The 18,957-nt window shown below is 41.9% G+C and overlaps 1 protein-coding gene across 1 annotated transcript; it reads left to right on the top strand.

Moving 5' to 3' along the window:
• Window positions 1–9,470: 9,470 nt before the first annotated feature.
• On the top strand, window positions 9,471–17,451 carry LOC104390089 (glutathione S-transferase 3-like). Its single transcript, XM_009999185.1, has 6 exons — window positions 9,471–9,557; window positions 10,245–10,296; window positions 12,760–12,892; window positions 13,340–13,481; window positions 14,504–14,635; window positions 17,329–17,451. Exons 1-6 carry the CDS (start codon window positions 9,471–9,473, stop codon window positions 17,449–17,451), a joined length of 669 nt encoding a protein of 222 aa, XP_009997487.1.
• Window positions 17,452–18,957: the final 1,506 nt, after the last annotated feature.

The following is an 18,957-nucleotide window of genomic DNA, read 5'->3' as shown; positions in this document are numbered from 1 at the left end:
TAAGCTATCTTGGTAGCAGAAGAGGCAATATCCTCCATTGTCTTTGAGTGTCCTTTTCTGCAGATAATTAAATCAAATATTAATAAATCCATATTCATTACAAGTTTTGAGGGAGACAAGAAAAAATGCTTGGCAGTTTCTTGCTCTCTTACAGAATGCAGAAGTTATCAAGTAGGCATCAGGAAATACAGTCAACAAAGTACAATACAAAGAATAGAAAATTAAAAAGTACAGCTGAAAAATGCACTTTAGAAGTGAATTACAGTCCAATTTGTTTAAAAAATTATTAGATAAATTATTTTTTATGTGTTTGGTCCCAGTAAGAGAGACAGAAGGGCTTTCATCTCCCCTGTCTTATAATGGAAGTGGATCAAGACACTCAATGGAATGACAAGCAGAAAAATACAAGCAAAGAAAGGCAACATTTTCAGACTAAGATGGTGGAAATCATTGTTAGAGGACATCAGTGAGGCCAGGAATTTAAGAGTATGAAAGTGATATCAAGGGTATAATAATAAATGCTGTGAAATCTTGAAAGATATTGAATCTTCAGGGGTTTAGCAGCTCTCTAGTGTTGAAATATATTCTTTTCTCTGAGGTTGTACCATCTGCTACTAGGAAACTGCTTCCTCTCTTGCCCTCAGCCCTGAGCTGCCACCCAATGAAGTTGAATCAGCCTTTTAACCATGTTGAGATGCTTAGGTCAATAAAGACAAAAGGACAAACAAAGTCCAAATAACAACAGTCCTTAAACTGTCTTTGCCAGCAGGACAATGGGTGTAAATCAGAAATAACATTACTGTTTTCAGATTTTCCTGTACATGTGGTCCTGATGAGTGCCAAACAGCTTCCAGAAATATGTGAGGGTGAACACAGGCTTGGTTAACCTGCAGTTAGTTGTATATCCTGTCCCCACCTCCAAGAGGATGCTGCTGGAAGCTGGAATCTGGCATGGTCCCCCGAGCCAGCCGCTTGGGGCTTTGTGAGGTTTGCATTCAGGCACATTGCAAGAAGACTTTGAATTTGTCTAACCTACAATGAATATCCACAGAGCACAGTGGTAACTTGACATGCCAGGGCACGGCGTATTAAAACTACTTAAAATCTTCCTATGCCCAACCCAAGATCTCTGAAGTGGTACCTGGGCCCCCTGCCAGCTGCCTGAATGCTCATGGGTGTGGGTTAATAAGTTATTTTAAAAAATAAACTTATTTTATTTTCTATTCTAGAGGTTTACAAAACAGCTAGTGAAGTTATAGATGTTATAGATAACAGTAACCTCACTGATATAATATATTTAGATGCCAAAGGATCTTTATCATTACATTATGAAAGGCTGTGCTAGGGAAAAAAAAAAAAAAAAGAGAGAGAACAAGGGGAAAAGTCTTTGTGGCAAACAGGAATGTGTGAGATAGGAACAAGAGTCAAAATTGGATGTGGCCACATTCAGCAAATCCAAAAACATATCAGAACTCTTTGTTTGACCACTCCTTCCTGAGCCTCAAATGAGAGGCCTCGTCCTCTCCTTCTTCTTTACCATCAAGCCTATTGCTGCCATTGGCAACACTTCAGACTGCAGAAGGGACAAGGAGACAATAATTACTTGCATGCTCTTCTGCAGTGTCTGCTCCTGAACCAGCCGTTGCACTCAGGTGCATGCTGACATCAGAGATATCTAAAGAAGGAATAGATTAATCTGGATTCGATGCTGCTGTCATGGACAGGGATAAGCAAATGCTCCTTTCTTACTCAGCTATTCCTTCCTGCATGTGCTGCACTCGAGCTGTAGGCACAACTGTATTGGTGATTTAGGCATGAGGGGACCATTGGCTGGCACTGCTGCCAGCTAGCATGGTGCAGCATGTAAAGTGATGGCCATCACCCTGTGCTGGTCTAAGCTAGAGGTGAGAACCTGTTCCTGTTTCCCAAATCTCATTTCCCATCTGTTATGCCATCTTTGTGTCTGTCCACATCAAGTCTGCATCAGAGCAAAATGGAAAGAAGTCATTAGTTTTTTTTAATTCATGTGAACCTTTTTCCTCTTGAATCAACCTCGTTACAATCTTTCATGTCTGTCAAACTTCTGTGGGCAGAAGTCCAGCAACTGATTTAAGCTATCTTGGTAGCAGAAGAGGCAATATCCTCCATTGTCTTTGAGTGTCCTTTTCTGCAGATAATTAAATCAAATATTAATAAATCCATATTCATTACAAGTTTTGAGGGAGACAAGAAAAAATGCTTGGCAGTTTCTTGCTCTCTTACAGAATGCAGAAGTTATCAAGTAGGCATCAGGAAATACAGTCAACAAAGTACAATACAAAGAATAGAAAATTAAAAAGTACAGCTGAAAAATGCACTTTAGAAGTGAATTACAGTCCAATTTGTTTAAAAAATTATTAGATAAATTATTTTTTATGTGTTTGGTCCCAGTAAGAGAGACAGAAGGGCTTTCATCTCCCCTGTCTTATAATGGAAGTGGATCAAGACACTCAATGGAATGACAAGCAGAAAAATACAAGCAAAGAAAGGCAACATTTTCAGACTAAGATGGTGGAAATCATTGTTAGAGGACATCAGTGAGGCCAGGAATTTAAGAGTATGAAAGTGATATCAAGGGTATAATAATAAATGCTGTGAAATCTTGAAAGATATTGAATCTTCAGGGGTTTAGCAGCTCTCTAGTGTTGAAATATATTCTTTTCTCTGAGGTTGTACCATCTGCTACTAGGAAACTGCTTCCTCTCTTGCCCTCAGCCCTGAGCTGCCACCCAATGAAGTTGAATCAGCCTTTTAACCATGTTGAGATGCTTAGGTCAATAAAGACAAAAGGATCCAAATAACAACAGTCCTTAAACTGTCTTTGCCAGCAGGACAATGGGTGTAAATCAGAAATAACATTACTGTTTTCAGATTTTCCTGTACATGTGGTCCTGATGAGTGCCAAACAGCTTCCAGAAATATGTGAGGGTGAACACAGGCTTGGTTAACCTGCAGTTAGTTGTATATCCTGTCCCCACCTCCAAGAGGATGCTGCTGGAAGCTGGAATCTGGCATGGTCCCCCGAGCCAGCCGCTTGGGGCTTTGTGAGGTTTGCATTCAGGCACATTGCAAGAAGACTTTGAATTTGTCTAACCTACAATGAATATCCACAGAGCACAGTGGTAACTTGACATGCCAGGGCACGGCGTATTAAAACTACTTAAAATCTTCCTATGCCCAACCCAAGATCTCTGAAGTGGTACCTGGGCCCCCTGCCAGCTGCCTGAATGCTCATGGGTGTGGGTTAATAAGTTATTTTAAAAAATAAACTTATTTTATTTTCTATTCTAGAGGTTTACAAAACAGCTAGTGAAGTTATAGATGTTATAGATAACAGTAACCTCACTGATATAATATATTTAGATGCCAAAGGATCTTTATCATTACATTATGAAAGGCTGTGCTAGGGAAAAAAAAAAAAAAAAAAGAGAGAGAACAAGGGGAAAAGTCTTTGTGGCAAACAGGAATGTGTGAGATAGGAACAAGAGTCAAAATTGGATGTGGCCACATTCAGCAAATCCAAAAACATATCAGAACTCTTTGTTTGACCACTCCTTCCTGAGCCTCAAATGAGAGGCCTCGTCCTCTCCTTCTTCTTTACCATCAAGCCTATTGCTGCCATTGGCAACACTTCAGACTGCAGAAGGGACAAGGAGACAATAATTACTTGCATGCTCTTCTGCAGTGTCTGCTCCTGAACCAGCCGTTGCACTCAGGTGCATGCTGACATCAGAGATATCTAAAGAAGGAATAGATTAATCTGGATTCGATGCTGCTGTCATGGACAGGGATAAGCAAATGCTCCTTTCTTACTCAGCTATTCCTTCCTGCATGTGCTGCACTCGAGCTGTAGGCACAACTGTATTGGTGATTTAGGCATGAGGGGACCATTGGCTGGCACTGCTGCCAGCTAGCATGGTGCAGCATGTAAAGTGATGGCCATCACCCTGTGCTGGTCTAAGCTAGAGGTGAGAACCTGTTCCTGTTTCCCAAATCTCATTTCCCATCTGTTATGCCATCTTTGTGTCTGTCCACATCTACTTTCAGTTTTGGTCTTTTCACCTGACATGTAGACAGCAAAGCTGAAGCAGTTACTTTTCATGGGAACAAGGGAAAAAAAATATAGTTTAGTTGATCTCTGAGTAGTAGTCACATATGCTTAATTTCCAAAATGAATGCTGTTCCATTAAGACATGGGATTAATTGTGACAAAGAAAGCCAACCATATCCTGGGCTGCATCAAAAGAAGTGTGACCAGTAGGTTGAGCGAGGTGATTCTCCCCCTCTACTCTGCTCTCATGAGACCCCCACCTGGAATACTGTGTCCGGTTCTGGGGATCCCCAGAGAGCTGTTGGACTGAGTCCAGAGGAGGGTCACAAAGATGGTCAGAGGGTTGGAGCACCTCTGCTATGAAGACAGGATAAGAGAGTTGGGGTTATTCAGCCTAGAGAAGAGAAGACTCCAGGGAGACCTTATCACAGCCTTCCAGTATCTGAAGGGGATACAGGAAAGCTGGGGAGGGACTTTTTACAGGGGGACATAGTGATAGGACAATGGGTAATGGCTTTAAACTGGAAGAGGGGAGATTTAGGCTAGATATTAGGAGGAAATTCTTCGTTATGGGGGTGGTGAGACACTGAAACAAGTTGCCCAACAAGTTCTGAATGTCCCCTTCCCAAAAGTGTTCAAGGCCAGGCTGGATGGGCTTGAAGCAACCTGGTCTAGTGGGAGGTGTCCCTGCCCATGGTGCAGCCCATGGGACTGGAATTGGATGATCCTTAAGGTCCCTTCCAACCCAAACTATTCCATGATTCTGTGGTCCTAAACTGCTCATCTGTTTTTATATCAAGTAAGTTTAATACTGGCAAATTGTATTTCAAATTAATTGAGCATTGTTATCCCATGCTTTGGGTATCTTTCCTGTGGCATACAGCACTGAAAGCAAGAACCTGGGTTACTGTCAAATAGTGAAGTAAGCCTGGAAATTTCAGTGTTTAGTCTTTAAATGGTTACTATTACCCTAAATGTGATCCAGAAAAAAATCTGTAACTTTCTCAGTGTTTTAAAGTGTTTTGCAGTTACATTTGGGTAAAATACCCCAGTAAATTCCAAGACAGCTGCTTGAATAGATGACTACCTTAGAAACTTTGAGGCTGGCCACATGGTATAGTCAAATCAGCAAACTGAAAAAGAAAGACAGTCTTTGCCTTGGATGGCAATTTTCAGACACCTATGTCTTTAATCTGCGCAGTGGCAGTTTATCAGCAATGAGAAAGCTTCTCTCTAATTGGGTATGGCTGGAAACTCCCCCAGGCTGGGAAGTTTAAACACTCCCTGGCAATCTGAGTGTGCTGGGTGGAGTCTGAGTTGAGGCTAGAGGGTAAGTGCTAACATATACGTTGTCTTTTCTGGAAGTGTTGGAGTGACTGTTTATTAGAGCATCTGCTGGGGTCCTGCAAATTACTTGGTCTCTTTAGTTCATTTTCCAGGTAGATTAAGCATGGCTCAATAGTTACTCACCACCTGGAAGCTGCAGGAGAGAGAAAGCCAGAGAAAGAATTTTTTTAACCAGGAAACGTGTCCTGCAGTGCAGTTCAGAGCTGAGCAAGGCAACTGTGAAACTGTTGATGGGACAAAGTGCAGGGAGGCAAAGGTGGGTGGGAGACTACAGTACAAGCCTCCAGCACCATGGTTTCCCCTGGGCTTGTGCAGGCAAGATGGCCTGTTTGGTACACTGGACTCTGCTCCCAGCTCTGTGGCTCAAGGGCACTTCACACTGAATGTTGCCAAGTATTCTTCAAGGCTAAAGGAATGCATATGAAGCACAGCTACTTATTTGATTGTAGCATAAATTCCTGGTGTGAACCAGTTCCCTGGCAGGGTCTGGACTAGTGCAGCAGCCCCAAATGTCCTGGATGGTGATGCATTTTTGTTATGGGAGTCTGGTTTTCCTCAGGTAAAATAGGAAGGTTTTTCATATGTTCTCTCTGTGTTCCCTAGGAGTTTTTGGTTATTTCATACCTTTTTCAAGGCTCAGTTTCTTCAGCAGAAACAGTCAAACCTTTCTTTACAGGTGTGAGTAACACCAGTTCAGACCATGGGACTGCTTGTAAGCCTGGTGGTTCATACAGCTGTCATGCTGAGGCTTTAGTGGTAATATCTATTAGATTACTTCTTATCTCTTCTTTTGTCCTTTTGGGGTGTGAGCTGGCTGATAGCAAGTTTGTCTGGCAATTGTATACCTTTTAACAGCTCAGTAATTTGAGAGGAATTTGGTATTTTCCTTTCATGGAAGTTCTAAACTCACGCAGCTTCTGTAACTGCCCAGTAGCATGGCATAGTCCACATGCATATTGAGGGTCAGCATAAATGTTTTCAGTGTTTTCTTTGGCCAACTGACAACGCAATTGATGCAATTAATTTGGCTGCTTGTGCAATCAGCTTCAGACTGAGTGGTGAAGCCTCCACTTTTTCATTCATGGTAGTTATTGAATAACCTGTAGCCTGGTTATTACCCAGATTACATGTGGACCTGCCAACAAGTAGTTCCAGAATGGGATTTAGAAACAGTGTGTCTGCTAAATCATCTTGAGTCTTTTCAGCTTCACGGATGGTTACTACACAGTTGTGATGTGGAGCTCCTTCCCCAGGTGAAGGGAGTAGAATAGCAGGGTGCATTGTGTTAATTACAGTCTCGGAGACTATTCCTGCCCTTCCTGTACAAAGAAGGTTAATGTTCTACTCTGGTCTGCCAGTCCCAGGGCAAGAGTAACTTGGTTCAAAAGCTCAAATGTCTTTACCTTGTCTGCTATCCAGTGGGTGGGTTCTTCAGCATTTTGAACAATAATCTGTATCAGAGGTTTTGCCATTTCCTTGAAAGGAGCTATCCAGGGGTGAAAGCTCCTAAAAAGGTTTGCATTTGATTTTAGTAACAGGTTGGTGAAGATTTTGAATGGCTTTAATATGGTTTTCAGATAAATGCTGCTCCTCTTGTTGGAGAATGTAACACAGATATTCTACACTTCTGTTACAAAAATAGTAACTTATGATGAAAGGCCTGATGGTCCTTTTCAGCTAAGACAAACAGTAAGTAATGGGTGATATCTATTCAAGATTCCTTGGCTTCTAGGAAGTCACTGAAATATTATATAAACACAAAATCCTGCAAACCTTTTCCTAAAATTTTAGAAAAATATTGGAGGTCTGAGTCAAGTCCTGAGGGAGCCTTGGCCCTCAGCTTGCCTTAGCTGTACCTTTTCCCAAATAAATCCAAAAGGCCATTGAGAGCCTGGGTGAGTGGATGTAGAAAAAGTTGCCATCTCCCCAGTAAGTTGAGGGTTCTATATGCCCAACTTCAGGAAATCTCAAGTGTCAGCAACTAAACAGAGTACTCAGGGCAAGTCTCAGGTCCAGACCCAGGCATTGAATGCAGCTGGCTGTGTGTGAGCTGTATGTGTCAGGTTGCTGCGTAGTCAATGGAGATACAGTCAGTTGATCTAAAGATTGAAGAGAACTTGCCAAAAAATAGGGTGTGTTTTTTGCTGTGTCATAAGCTTCAGGCAATTAAAATCCAATTACAGCTGACAGTTATTCTTGATAAAAATTATAAAAGCTGATTACAGGTGGTGGTTCTCTATGTGCAAAGAACAATGACATGATCTAATGCCATATAGAATTTCTTGTTTGTGTTACAGGATGAAATGATGTCTAAGGCTTTTAACTCCCTTGCTTTTGTTCTGCAAAGAATAGATCAAATATAATATTCTTTCTATTGCAGTCTTTGGCTTTTTTAGTTAACAAAAAGTCTTATTTATGGAAAGTTTCTGCACATTGCAAGTTGGGGCAATGTGTGTTGAAATGATACGGATGCAATGCACCTGAGAAGTATGATAATGAAAGGCATTAGTTAGCTGCTGTGAACTGCATAGATAAAAAGCACTGCCATAAAGTGAGTTGCACAACATGCAGAAACTAATAAAATAACTGGTTCAGAGGCAAAACATTGTAACTAGCAAGAGCTATTCAGCTTTAAAACTGGAGATTTAATTTTTTTTCTTTTGTATTTGGATGATGATGTCTAAATCAACCAAAATATCCCTCTTTATGGTAGGAATGTGACTTGACTCTTACCAGAGTTATCAAAAAGAATTCTCCATCTGATCTTTAAAATAAAGTTTTGGCAAAATATGTTGCAAACATACTTTAAATACACTTACAAAGCACTGTGACTTAAAGAAAACACATCACTAGAGCTTAGGGAACCTGATTTGAATGGGAAATGTTGATGCAAAGTGTGACAGAAGTAATGTTGTAGTTTTGGCTTTTAGCTCCTAGAAAACTGGGGTTGTCTGAAAAATTATTTTCTTAAATCAGGCACTCTGGTTCCTGAGCCATTAGGAGACAATGAGGACACCAATTTTTACAATTATTTTTTTCTGCCAATCATTTGTGTATGATACTAATGTCTTTGTGAAGGGGGAACGCTAGTCCCATTGTTTTTCATAATTAGGGCAACGAAGCACAGGGAAATTGCAGCCTGGATTTGCTAGCACTTGTACTCAAGTGTCAGCACAAACAGTCCAGCTGGTTGTCCCTAGCTATGACACAGCTCAATACAGAGGCGCTGTCTCTGCCACACTGTTGCCCATGGTGCAGGGAGAGGTGCTGTGACAACAAGCTTCAGACACCCTCTGAGGTGCCAGTGCCCTGCGCACGCATGTCCCAGCCTGCTGGGGGATGCTTCTGGGGGCATCTGAAGCCAATGCAGCCAGGTTCCAGAGCAGACTTTGAGGGACACTTCAAGGCTGCCTTAAGCAGCAAGGAAACAGGCCGTAGCCATTCAATAGGACCACCAAGTTCACCTTAGCCTGTTTAGGGGAACAAATGGAAGATGAACAATTCGCTTGCTGATACTTGAGGAAAGACGTGAATGGCAGTTGAAGCTGCAAAATGGCTCTGACATCTGGCAAACAATGCTAGACAGATTCAGCCTATGAGTAAAACATTTTTCTTTCCATCTTTTCAATGAAGATGATGGCAGTGAGGGTGAGTAATTTCCCTGAAGACGTGGTAGGGTTTTCAGTGGCTTAGTGTCTTTGTATAATTGTCTTAAAAAGGCACCAAAGTTTCCCCTGTAGCTCGGGACTCATACCACTTGTTTAAACATGTCTGTTTTTGCTTGTATTGATAACAAACCTCCCTAGCAGCCCTGGAGAAGGCTTTACAGATCAGCATGTCTTTCCTTTCATAGTGCAGGCTGTCTGCTGCCACTGGTCCACTTCTTGTTTTATTCTGAACTAGATGAAGTTTAAACTTGGACAGAGGGTGAATTAAAAGGCTCTCTCTCAGCCAAAAGTAATTGTACTTACTCCAGTTTTATTAGATGTTGTTTCCTGCTTAATATTTTCCAGGGAACCAGGAGCTCAGAAGCATGTCGGGGAAGCCCAGGCTGATCTACTTGGATGGCAGGGGGCGGATGGAATCCACACGATGGCTGTTGGCAGCAGCTGGTGTGGAGGTTGGTTGACACTCCATACAATGTTTCAGACTGGTGTTTACTACTGGCCTCAGTAAGGGTTAATTTAATGTGCACAGGGAAGGTAAATAACTGCACGAGGGTGGCTAAATTCATTTGGCAAGTAACTACTTTGCTCGGTGGCTAATATTTGGTAAGCAAATGCAACAGAGCTTGGAGTTTATTAGAGCTAGCCCCTGAATAAGTTAATCATAGTGGGTCAAAATGGGGATTTATTTAAAAGCCCTTAATTAATTTGACTTTTCCAGATGTGCAAAACCAACTTAATTCAGTCTTACTTAGTTTGCAGTTACTATATGTAAAAAAAACCAAGAGTGCGTTGTTTATTTACATTCCCTGGGATGGGGTTAGAAATAGTTAATTAGTTTGTGCTTCCTCTGGCACTGTCTGCAACCTGCCTTCCTCCTGCAAACTGTCTGTTCTCTGCTTCTACCTGCACTGAGGTTATTTCTGAATCAGGGCCCTGAGGCAGAAGTGGGCAGGCCCTTCTGCTCCTCTGCAGCTGTGAGTGTGTGTGGGATCCTCAGGACCTCTGTGGCCAAACAGCACAGCTGAAGATCTGGCCCATTCCCTTTTGCTTGGTTTGGGCATTCTGTGCGTGGTTGTGTGCATTGACTTATAGAAGAGAAGTGTTAAAATACAGCAATGTAATAGTGTTCTCTTTTCCAGTTTGAGGAAGTTTATCTGGAAACTAGAGAGCAATATGAAAAGCTAATCAAAGGTAAGAATCCTGAGGCACAGTCCTTCAAAAAGTCACTCCGATTTAGCTCAGTTTGTGGCATAAAATTAGTTTAATTAAACAAGTGCAATCTTCTAGATGCACAGCTGGAATACCAAAATACTGGTTTTGAGTAACCTGTTCTTTCCAATGCCAAACAACTCCTATAAGTTAAAAGCCACAGCTTCTGTGACTGTGTTTATTGTAACACATACAGGGATAGCAGACATTCCTATACAATACAACTTAATTATCTATTATGTTGAAATGTTAGCCTGTTTCTGGGACATTTTTCATCCAGAGCAAATAGCACTCCTCAAAGCAATTCATAGGCATCATCTGGGAGTTGTCCTGGGCCAAGGGCCATTTCCAAGATGTCATTTAGATGTGACCACCACGCTATACAGGCAGAGAGAGCTGAATAGAGAGAATGTGACCAGTCTGTGCCAGCTGGCCTGAGCTGTTGTTGAGTTGTCTAGTATTGATGTAGGTAAGAAACAGTGCATTCAGTTTGCTCATGTTTGCTGCATCAGTTTGTGTCAAGGGTCAGAAAGTCACATTTTATTTTTCCCTTCATGTCTTTCTGCTGAAAAATATCCCTGCAGAGCTGTTAGTTTTCCTGTTCTACTGTGGTTTTTCTAGATAAATACCAGGTCATATTTCTTCCTTAAGCTGCAGAGACGTGTTCTGACATGAAGACACACGATCTTCCTGTAATGTTTGGAAGAAACAAACAGGCTATTCCTTGCTGTTGAGAACTATTATTTTAATTTAAACTGGGAATTAATACTATAGAATGAGTGAACAGTGTTTAATTATAGACTAGCGAAGTATTTTAACAGCTCTGTGGAGAAAAAAGCAAACAGACATGCCTGTCAAAATGAACCCTTATACCCAAAAGAAGGACAGAGTGAATGGATTAAAAATGAGCAATTAAAATAAATTATTGAATTTAAGCAATGCAAAGTGGCAGCTGCCTAACTGAATTTGGATTGTTGCTGTGATTTTAACAAGGCAGGATTGCTCTCTGGATGCCCTTTATGTGTAAATGAAGGAGGGAGTATCTCCAAAGACAGTGAATTAGTCCAGCAGAAAATTGGTCTAGAAAAGAGTGACACTGCTATGCTGAATCTCTGCCAGCTTAGTTGTCAGAGCTGCCTCACTGAAGGCTCAGATAAGTGCTCCTACCAGCACCAGGAGAGAACAGGGCTACAAAGATGCATCTAAATAGGCTTAAAGTGTTGCAGAATGGCACTGAGAATAGGCCTGCAATGAAATTCGCTTAAGTTTCTGTCCCCGAAGTGACTGCATAAAGGTTACTTAAACAGCCACTGCTGTCACCATTCTTGCCTCTAACTCAGTAACTTCATGATGTCTGAAGTGTCCTGACCTCTTCCTTTACCCCAGTAGTTCAGCCTTGCTGCCATACACCCACTCATTCTTTCTACTCATGTATATGTCCATGACAAGGAACTGATCTGCATTCAAAATAACTGTATTTTTTAAGTTTGGATTTAACACAGGACTTTATTCTCCTCTGATCCCTTGGGTAGAAAGTTCAGGTTGAGGCTTTTCTTGCCAGCACGAAGCTGGCTCTAGAAGGGCAAAGGAGCAGGTGGTGCCAGCTCCCGTCAGCCAGTGAAGCTCTGGCAGTGCTGTAAAGTAAGGGGCTCAGTTGCGCTGTGAGAACCTAGCTACAAAAATGAGATGCAGACTAGCCAGTATCTGATGTTTCCCACAATGTTAGTTTGCTGCATGGAGTTTTACAGTTAAGGTAATACATGGATAATCTATGCTGCAAAATCATAGAATCATAGAATGATAGAATGGTTAAGATTGGAAGGGACCTTAAAGACCATCAGGTTCCAACCTCCCTGCTATGAGCAGGGACACCTCACACTAAACCAGGCTGCACAAGCCTCATCCAACCTGACCTTGAACACCTCCAGGGAGGGGTCATCCACAGCTTCCCTGGGCAACCTATTCCAATGCCTTACTACTCTCGTGGTGAAGAATTTCTTCCTGATGTCTAACCTAAATCTCCCCTCTTCCAGTTTAAAACCATTACCCCTTGTCCTATCACTACCCTCTCTAATGAAAAGTCCCTCCCCAGCTTTCCCGTAGCCCCTTCAGGTACTGGAAGGTGCTATAAGGTCTCCCCAGAGCCTTTTCTTCTCTAGGCTGAATAGCCCCAACTCTCTCAGCCTGTATTCATAGCAGAGGTGCTCCAGGCCTCTGATCATCTTTGTGGCCCTTCTCTGGACCCTCTCCAACAGCTCCATGTCTTTCCTGTGCTGAGGGCTCCAGAGCTGTACACAGTAACCCAGGTGGGGTCTCAGCAGGACAGAGTAGAGGGGGAGAATCACCTCCCTTGCTCTGCTGGTCGTAATATCTGTGTTCAGTCTCTCCTGCAAACCTAGTAGTCTATGAGGTACTGACAAGCTTTCCCCCAACTTTTCACCCTAGATGGAGACCTGATGTTCCAGCAAGTGCCGCTGGTTGAGATGGATGGAATGAAGCTGGTGCAGACCAGAGCCATCATGAGCTACATAGCAGGGAAATACAATCTCTATGGGAAAGACTTGAAGGAGAGAGCCCTGTACTGTAACACCTTCTTTCACTTAATGAGAAATCTGCTATTTGATAGCTGCATTATATATAATGAATTCAATCCTGTAAATCCAGTATAAAGGCATGAGAAAGCCTTTAAAAATAAATTTAAAATAAAATATTTTTAAAAAATAAATATAGATGTAAAATTATATAAAAATAATTTATATATAAAATTCATATAAAAATAAATTTAAATATAAAAAAAAAAGCAAGAATTCTAGCCTTTGCTTAGCTTTTACCCATGTCTTCTGAAATGTTGCTGAACATAAACAGGCTTTTAATCCTTTTAAGAGATTTATCTTTAGTTTATTTTTAGTTTTGGCTTTGAAAATTGGTGGTGGTGGTACAAAATTCTGGTAAGTTGCCTTAATGAATTGGAAAACAGATGAAATAATTTCTGTGTTCTTTTCTGCTTCCTTTCCCCCACCAATAGGATTGACATGTATGTGGAAGGAGTAACAGATCTGATGCTAATGATTTTGATGTTTCCTTTCTCTCCACCTGAGGCAAAAGAGAAAAATCTTGACTCACTTAAGGACAGGGCAATTAACAGATATTTCCCAGCCTTTGAAAAGGTAAGTGACAGTTCAGATATGTCTATAAAACTTGTATTTACAATTATCAAACATTTCCTTCAAAATACAAATATGTTTGTAGTGCAGGTCAGTTCCAAATCCTCAGCTTTCTTGTCTCTCAAAGAAGGGGAAATAAGGCAGCATATTTTCTCTGTTTGTTGACTTGTGTTGTCAGGGCTATGGTATTTGAACACCTACAAAGCAAACAAAGCAAAATGTGCTCAGCTATACAGCAAAACTTTTCACTAAATAAAAGCAAGGATGTATTTCTTCTTTCCTTGAGGGGATAGTTCCCCACTTGAATTTGTTTAAAGCATATCTCTCTGATACACTTTATTTCAGTTGGAACAGTTTCTTTAGAAGAATAAAAAAAAACCCTTGCAAATAAATCAGAGATTACAAATACTTTAGTGAAACAACAGTTAAGAGATTTCTGCACATCCCACTTCTGAAAACAATGAACAAAACCCATATGACTCAGACATCTGGCAACTTTCTCACTTTTGTAACACTGATCTAGTTTTGATGGAAAACGACAATAAAGGCTAAACATCTGAGAGGTTCTTATGACTATGATAACTTATTTCCAAAGGAGTGATCTTTCTTTGGTTAGCTATTGTAATTCTGTGTTTCTAAGTTTGCTTCCTGGTATTGACATTGTGCATAACTGAAATACCTAAATGGCAATTTTATAAATTCTCCAAGTTACTCTTGAGCTCTTCCATCATCCCAGTTTCTAGTTCTGTGACTCTTACTAGTCTACTTAAGCACATGGTTTTGTCCCTGTTCCCAGTGCCTATCACCAGTCATTATTACTGAGGGACCAAAGTTTGTAGTCTGTGTACTACAAGAGTTTGGCTTCTTTTACCAAAAATTAAGTGATTTATTCCCACAGCTTCCAGCTGAAGGCTCCACCTTGAAATTTCAGATATAATTGCTATTGAGCTGTGTTGTGAGGCTTAGCTGCCAGGCCTCCTATGGCCCATTCTCATTTGTAACCCATGCTTTCTTTTATTCTATAGGTTTTGAAACAACATGGCCAAGACTTTCTTGTGGGCAACAAAATGAGCTGGGCAGATGTTCAGCTAATTGAAGCTATATTAGCAGTGGAGGAGAAAATACCTGCTGTGCTGTCGGGGTTTCCCCAGTTGCAGGTAATTTTGTTACTGACTATGCCTGTATTCAGGAGCAAGACAGTAATCCTAAAATGAGCATCTCTTCATGCTATGTAAATCAGGAGTGTGGGCTCTTTGGAGAAATGTCATAGTTGTATGTTTGCTTAACATCAAGCACAAGAGTAAACTGACTCAGTTGATTTGTTGTAAGACACAGTGCTCCTGATTAACCCTGTTCAGGTATGCCTGTTCCTCTTTGAGTAGTATATGCCTCCTTAATAGAAATAAATTATTGTCATTCCAAGGGAATTGCTGATCTAAGCTGTCCTGTTCTCATTTTTCTGCTTCCTGCCAGTAGATGCTATCTAATATCAGATAACAAAGGAAGTCTGTGATACACGTTGACACCTTAGAACAAGACATCATTTTTCATTTTCTGTGCTGGCTGCTATTACAATTTTGGGATCCCAATAACCTCACTTCACTTATTCCTTCTACAGTATGAGTAGAAACTCAAGCCTTAGCATTAAGCCACAGTTCAATATTCAATTCAATACAACTGAGGATGAATTCTCTGCCTTTGTGCCATGTACAAAGTCTGAAACTAGCAGAAGGAAAACACTTCAGCTGGGAGACTTGACCAGAAATCAGAAGCCTGCAGGCATGCATCCTGCTGTAAAGCACAGTACATGGGCAAGCCTGGGGCATGACCTGCAGGAGTCACTAAGCATAGAGATGCAGTGGACTCAAACAGTCTGTGACTGGAAAAAAAGTAGTTAGTGTACAGTAGTGATCCCATGTGCCAGTAATCGTGGTAATTAAGCATTGTAGGCAATGCAAATACATGTTGAGGCTTGAGATCATGGTTCTTTGCTTGCAAACTGTTAATTTGAGAGGTGCACTCAAAAGACTCAGGTTGTATTCCCATTAACAGAAGAAACAGTCCTGCAACAGACTCTCACATTTAAGTTTTCTGACTGAAAATTATCAGTTAAAGGACTTTGTTTGTGTTTTTCATTAATTTTACATTTTAATTCTCAACACAAACATTTTAAGCCTGGATTTAGTGTGACAGAGTGACGCACCTCAGCTAGAGTAGGCAGTAAAGTGTGCCAGACTTTATCCCATATCAGTGTTGCAGCCTCTGGTAATTCTTGTCCCTAGCTCCTATCTCCTAAGAAAGTATGTTAGGCACTAGGCAGGGGCAGATGGGCTTCTGTTGAAGCCATGCCTTGAATTATGGGGGGATTCCTTCACTGCCAGAAGGGGGAAAGTTTCTAAAACTGGGGGTTACTTATTTAATAGCTATTATTTTCTTGCTCCTGCTTGTATTTCGCCCTTGTCCTTCTAGTGCATGTAAGGAAGAGGAAATTATGTTCATATAATTGCCAGAAAGAACTGGCTCTTGCTCTGTGAAGCTTCTCTCCCTTAGCTCCATTGTTAGAAGAGGTTCTTTCTTGCAGTCTGCATCCATGAGTCCTCTGACTGTCTGTACAAGTTGTCTCATGATCCTTGATTCACTTACCCTAACACAGGCACCTCTTTTCACCTGAGATGCTCAGCTCTTTCCTAATCCCAGCCCTGTCCTCCAGCCACTGCTCCAGAAAGGAACAGGTCTCCCTGAGAAGCTGTGTTATATCTGCCAGCCCTATGTAGATATTTTGGCTACTCTAGGCTACAACACAGCGTGAGAAACCTCTACTGAACGACTGGGTTGGGTCAAGCACAACTCCAGCCTTCCAGGCATTTCACATTCACTCACTAAATCCTAGAAGTGATCACAGAATCACAGAATTGTTGAGGCTGGAAAAGACCTCTGAGGTGATGGGACAGTGGGACAACAGTGGCCATGCTAGATGAAAACAGAGCTCAGCTACTTCCATAATGTAGTAAAAATGAAATAACGTTAACATATACTGTGATTTGCCCACAGAGTAGTTTGCACCAGGGGAACCAATAATTAAAAGAATCACAGAATGGTCATGGTTGGAAAGGACCTCTGAGATCACAGAGACCAACCATAAAAAAAACAACCCAACAAAAACCCAAACAAACAAAAACCCCTCACACACCCAACCAACCATCTCAGCCACCGGAGCATGCCCTAAAGTGCCACATTTACACCTTTCTTGTGTACCTCAAAAGATGGTGACACCAGCACCTCCCTGGGCAGGCTGTTCCAGTGCCTGACCACTTTGTTCAGTAAAAAATTTCTTCCTGATATCCAATCAAAACCTCCCCTGCTGCAACTTTAAACCATTTCCTCTAGTCCTGTTATCCACCTGGGAGAAGAGGCCAACACCCACCTTCCTACAACCTCCTTTCAGATAGTTGTAGAGGGCAATAAGGTCTCACCTCAGCCTTGTCTTCTCCAGACTGAACATCCCCAGTTCCCTCAGCTGCTCCTCGTATGACTTGCTCTCCGGAGGGAAAGGTCATGAGCTGGGTTAGTGTATTTGTTCCTTCAAAACTATCCCCTGGAGCTCCTGGATACTGAAGTTGTCACTTCGGTTTCTTTCAGGTCTATTGTGTGCTCCGTTGTTGCCTTCATTGGTAAAAACAGGCTTTTTGCAGCAGCAGGATCCTCCAGTTGGACGGAAGGAGAGAACACGGACCTGAATGAATGTCAGGAACTTTTCTAGCAGCAGGGGGAAGCAGTTGTTCCCTGCAAGGAGCACTGTTTACTGCTGGAGTAGAGGGAATTTCTCTCTTACACTGTCTTTGTTTTTTAGGCTTTTAAAAAAAGAATGAGCAATGTTCCTACAATTAAGAAGTTTCTGCAGCCTGGCAGCCCGAGGAAACCCCCGCCAGATGAACGCTACGTAGCAACTGTGAAGAGGGTGTTCAAGATATAAATGCCTTGTTACCTTCAGTGAGACCCAACATACTGAGTCACTCACCCCCAAAAAAACCCAAACCAAAGGAAGTAGGAAGCTCAGTAAATTAGTATCACTGTAGTTAAAAACAGCATTGGAAAAAAAAAACCAAAAAAACCCCACAAAAGCAAAAAAAAATCATAACAAAAATAAAGCATTCTGGTTACTGTGGTAATGTGACAGCAGATTTGTGTTTATTGATATTAAGTACTTGACAAAACAAGAAAACAAAGGAGTATGGAAGCAAAGAGATATTTGTAAGGTAGGGAAGTTTTCCATTGGAAAAAAAAGATAGTTCCTTAACGAAAATAGACTTCAGAATAAGAGCTATGGAAGAGAAGAAGATTCACTGAATCACTTATCCTTTAAAGATGTAGACTGGTTTCAAGAGCAATTTTGATAAGTACTCACATTATTTTTACAGTATTGTGTGAGAGAAACTTCTACATTTGTATTAGTTTAGTCTGCTTTTAGCAAAGCCAAATCACTTTGGTTTCTTACACTTTCCATCTTGACTAGGAACCATCTCTTAAAATGTTTCATTATTTTCTTCATCTGCCTTTTAAATGTGATTCTTCCAGGCACCCCAGTTCATTGTTCCCAGTGAGTGGAGGCTGTGCACCTCTTCACATGATGAACCTCTTCAAAGTGTGGGGAGGGCAAAGCCACGTTCTCTCACTCAGTTTCAATACTTCTTCATGCTTCCTTCTGTGTATTTGTCTGCCATTCTGGGGGATTCTCAGCTGCTTCCTAGCCCAAGTTCTGGACACCAATGACAAGCTACATATTTGTCCCAGTAAAATAAGAAGCATCAGGCTCTGCTCCCTGGCCCCAGCATGAGCTGATGCTGGGAGCAGTCTGGGCAAGAGCAGTGGGCATGGGCCAATAATCCCTGAGAGAGCTGCTGTCAGTTCAGTAGCACAGTTGTCATCTTCCATGCCCTGGAGCTGCCTCGTGTTTCATGGGATCTTTGGAGAACTCCAGAGAGGAAAACCTGGGTCTGAGTTGCCACTTTGCACAGAGTGAAATGTGAGCAGCTCAGGGGTGCTGCTGCTTTGGTGGCACAGAGGGGCACAACCTGCCCTTGTGGCAATGTGGTGGGACCACTGCCACCAAGGCTCCCAAAGCTCCTCCCAGCCAAGCCTGTCTGCAATGGTGGAGGCAACCCACAAATTTACCTTTGGCAGGTGAGTTGTCTAATCATTTAGTGAGTTATGCTCGTTATCCCTGTCCCAAAAACCTATTCAAGATTTCTTGGGAAGTGACTTTGGTCCAGTGTGACTAATGGAGAATGTGCCACCCAAGAGACTCCCAGACCTGATGTCAGGGTCAGCTCAGGCTGAAGGGGGAACGGAGCTGCGTTGCTTTCACGGCGGATCTCCGTTCCAAACACTGGGCTGCTCAGCCCAGCAGTGGCAGCCATTGCAGCTGCCATGAGCACCCTGCCCCCCAGGGCTGGCCCCCCCCCCCGGGGTGGCCGCCCCT

Source organism: Chaetura pelagica, unplaced genomic scaffold, assembly GCF_000747805.2.
Source record: "Chaetura pelagica isolate M959 unplaced genomic scaffold, ChaPel_1.0 scaffold90, whole genome shotgun sequence".
In the NCBI taxonomy this organism is placed as follows: domain Eukaryota; kingdom Metazoa; phylum Chordata; class Aves; order Apodiformes; family Apodidae; genus Chaetura; species Chaetura pelagica.
Note: the sequence above shows the minus strand (reverse complement) of the source record. Positions and strands in the feature narration are given on the sequence as shown.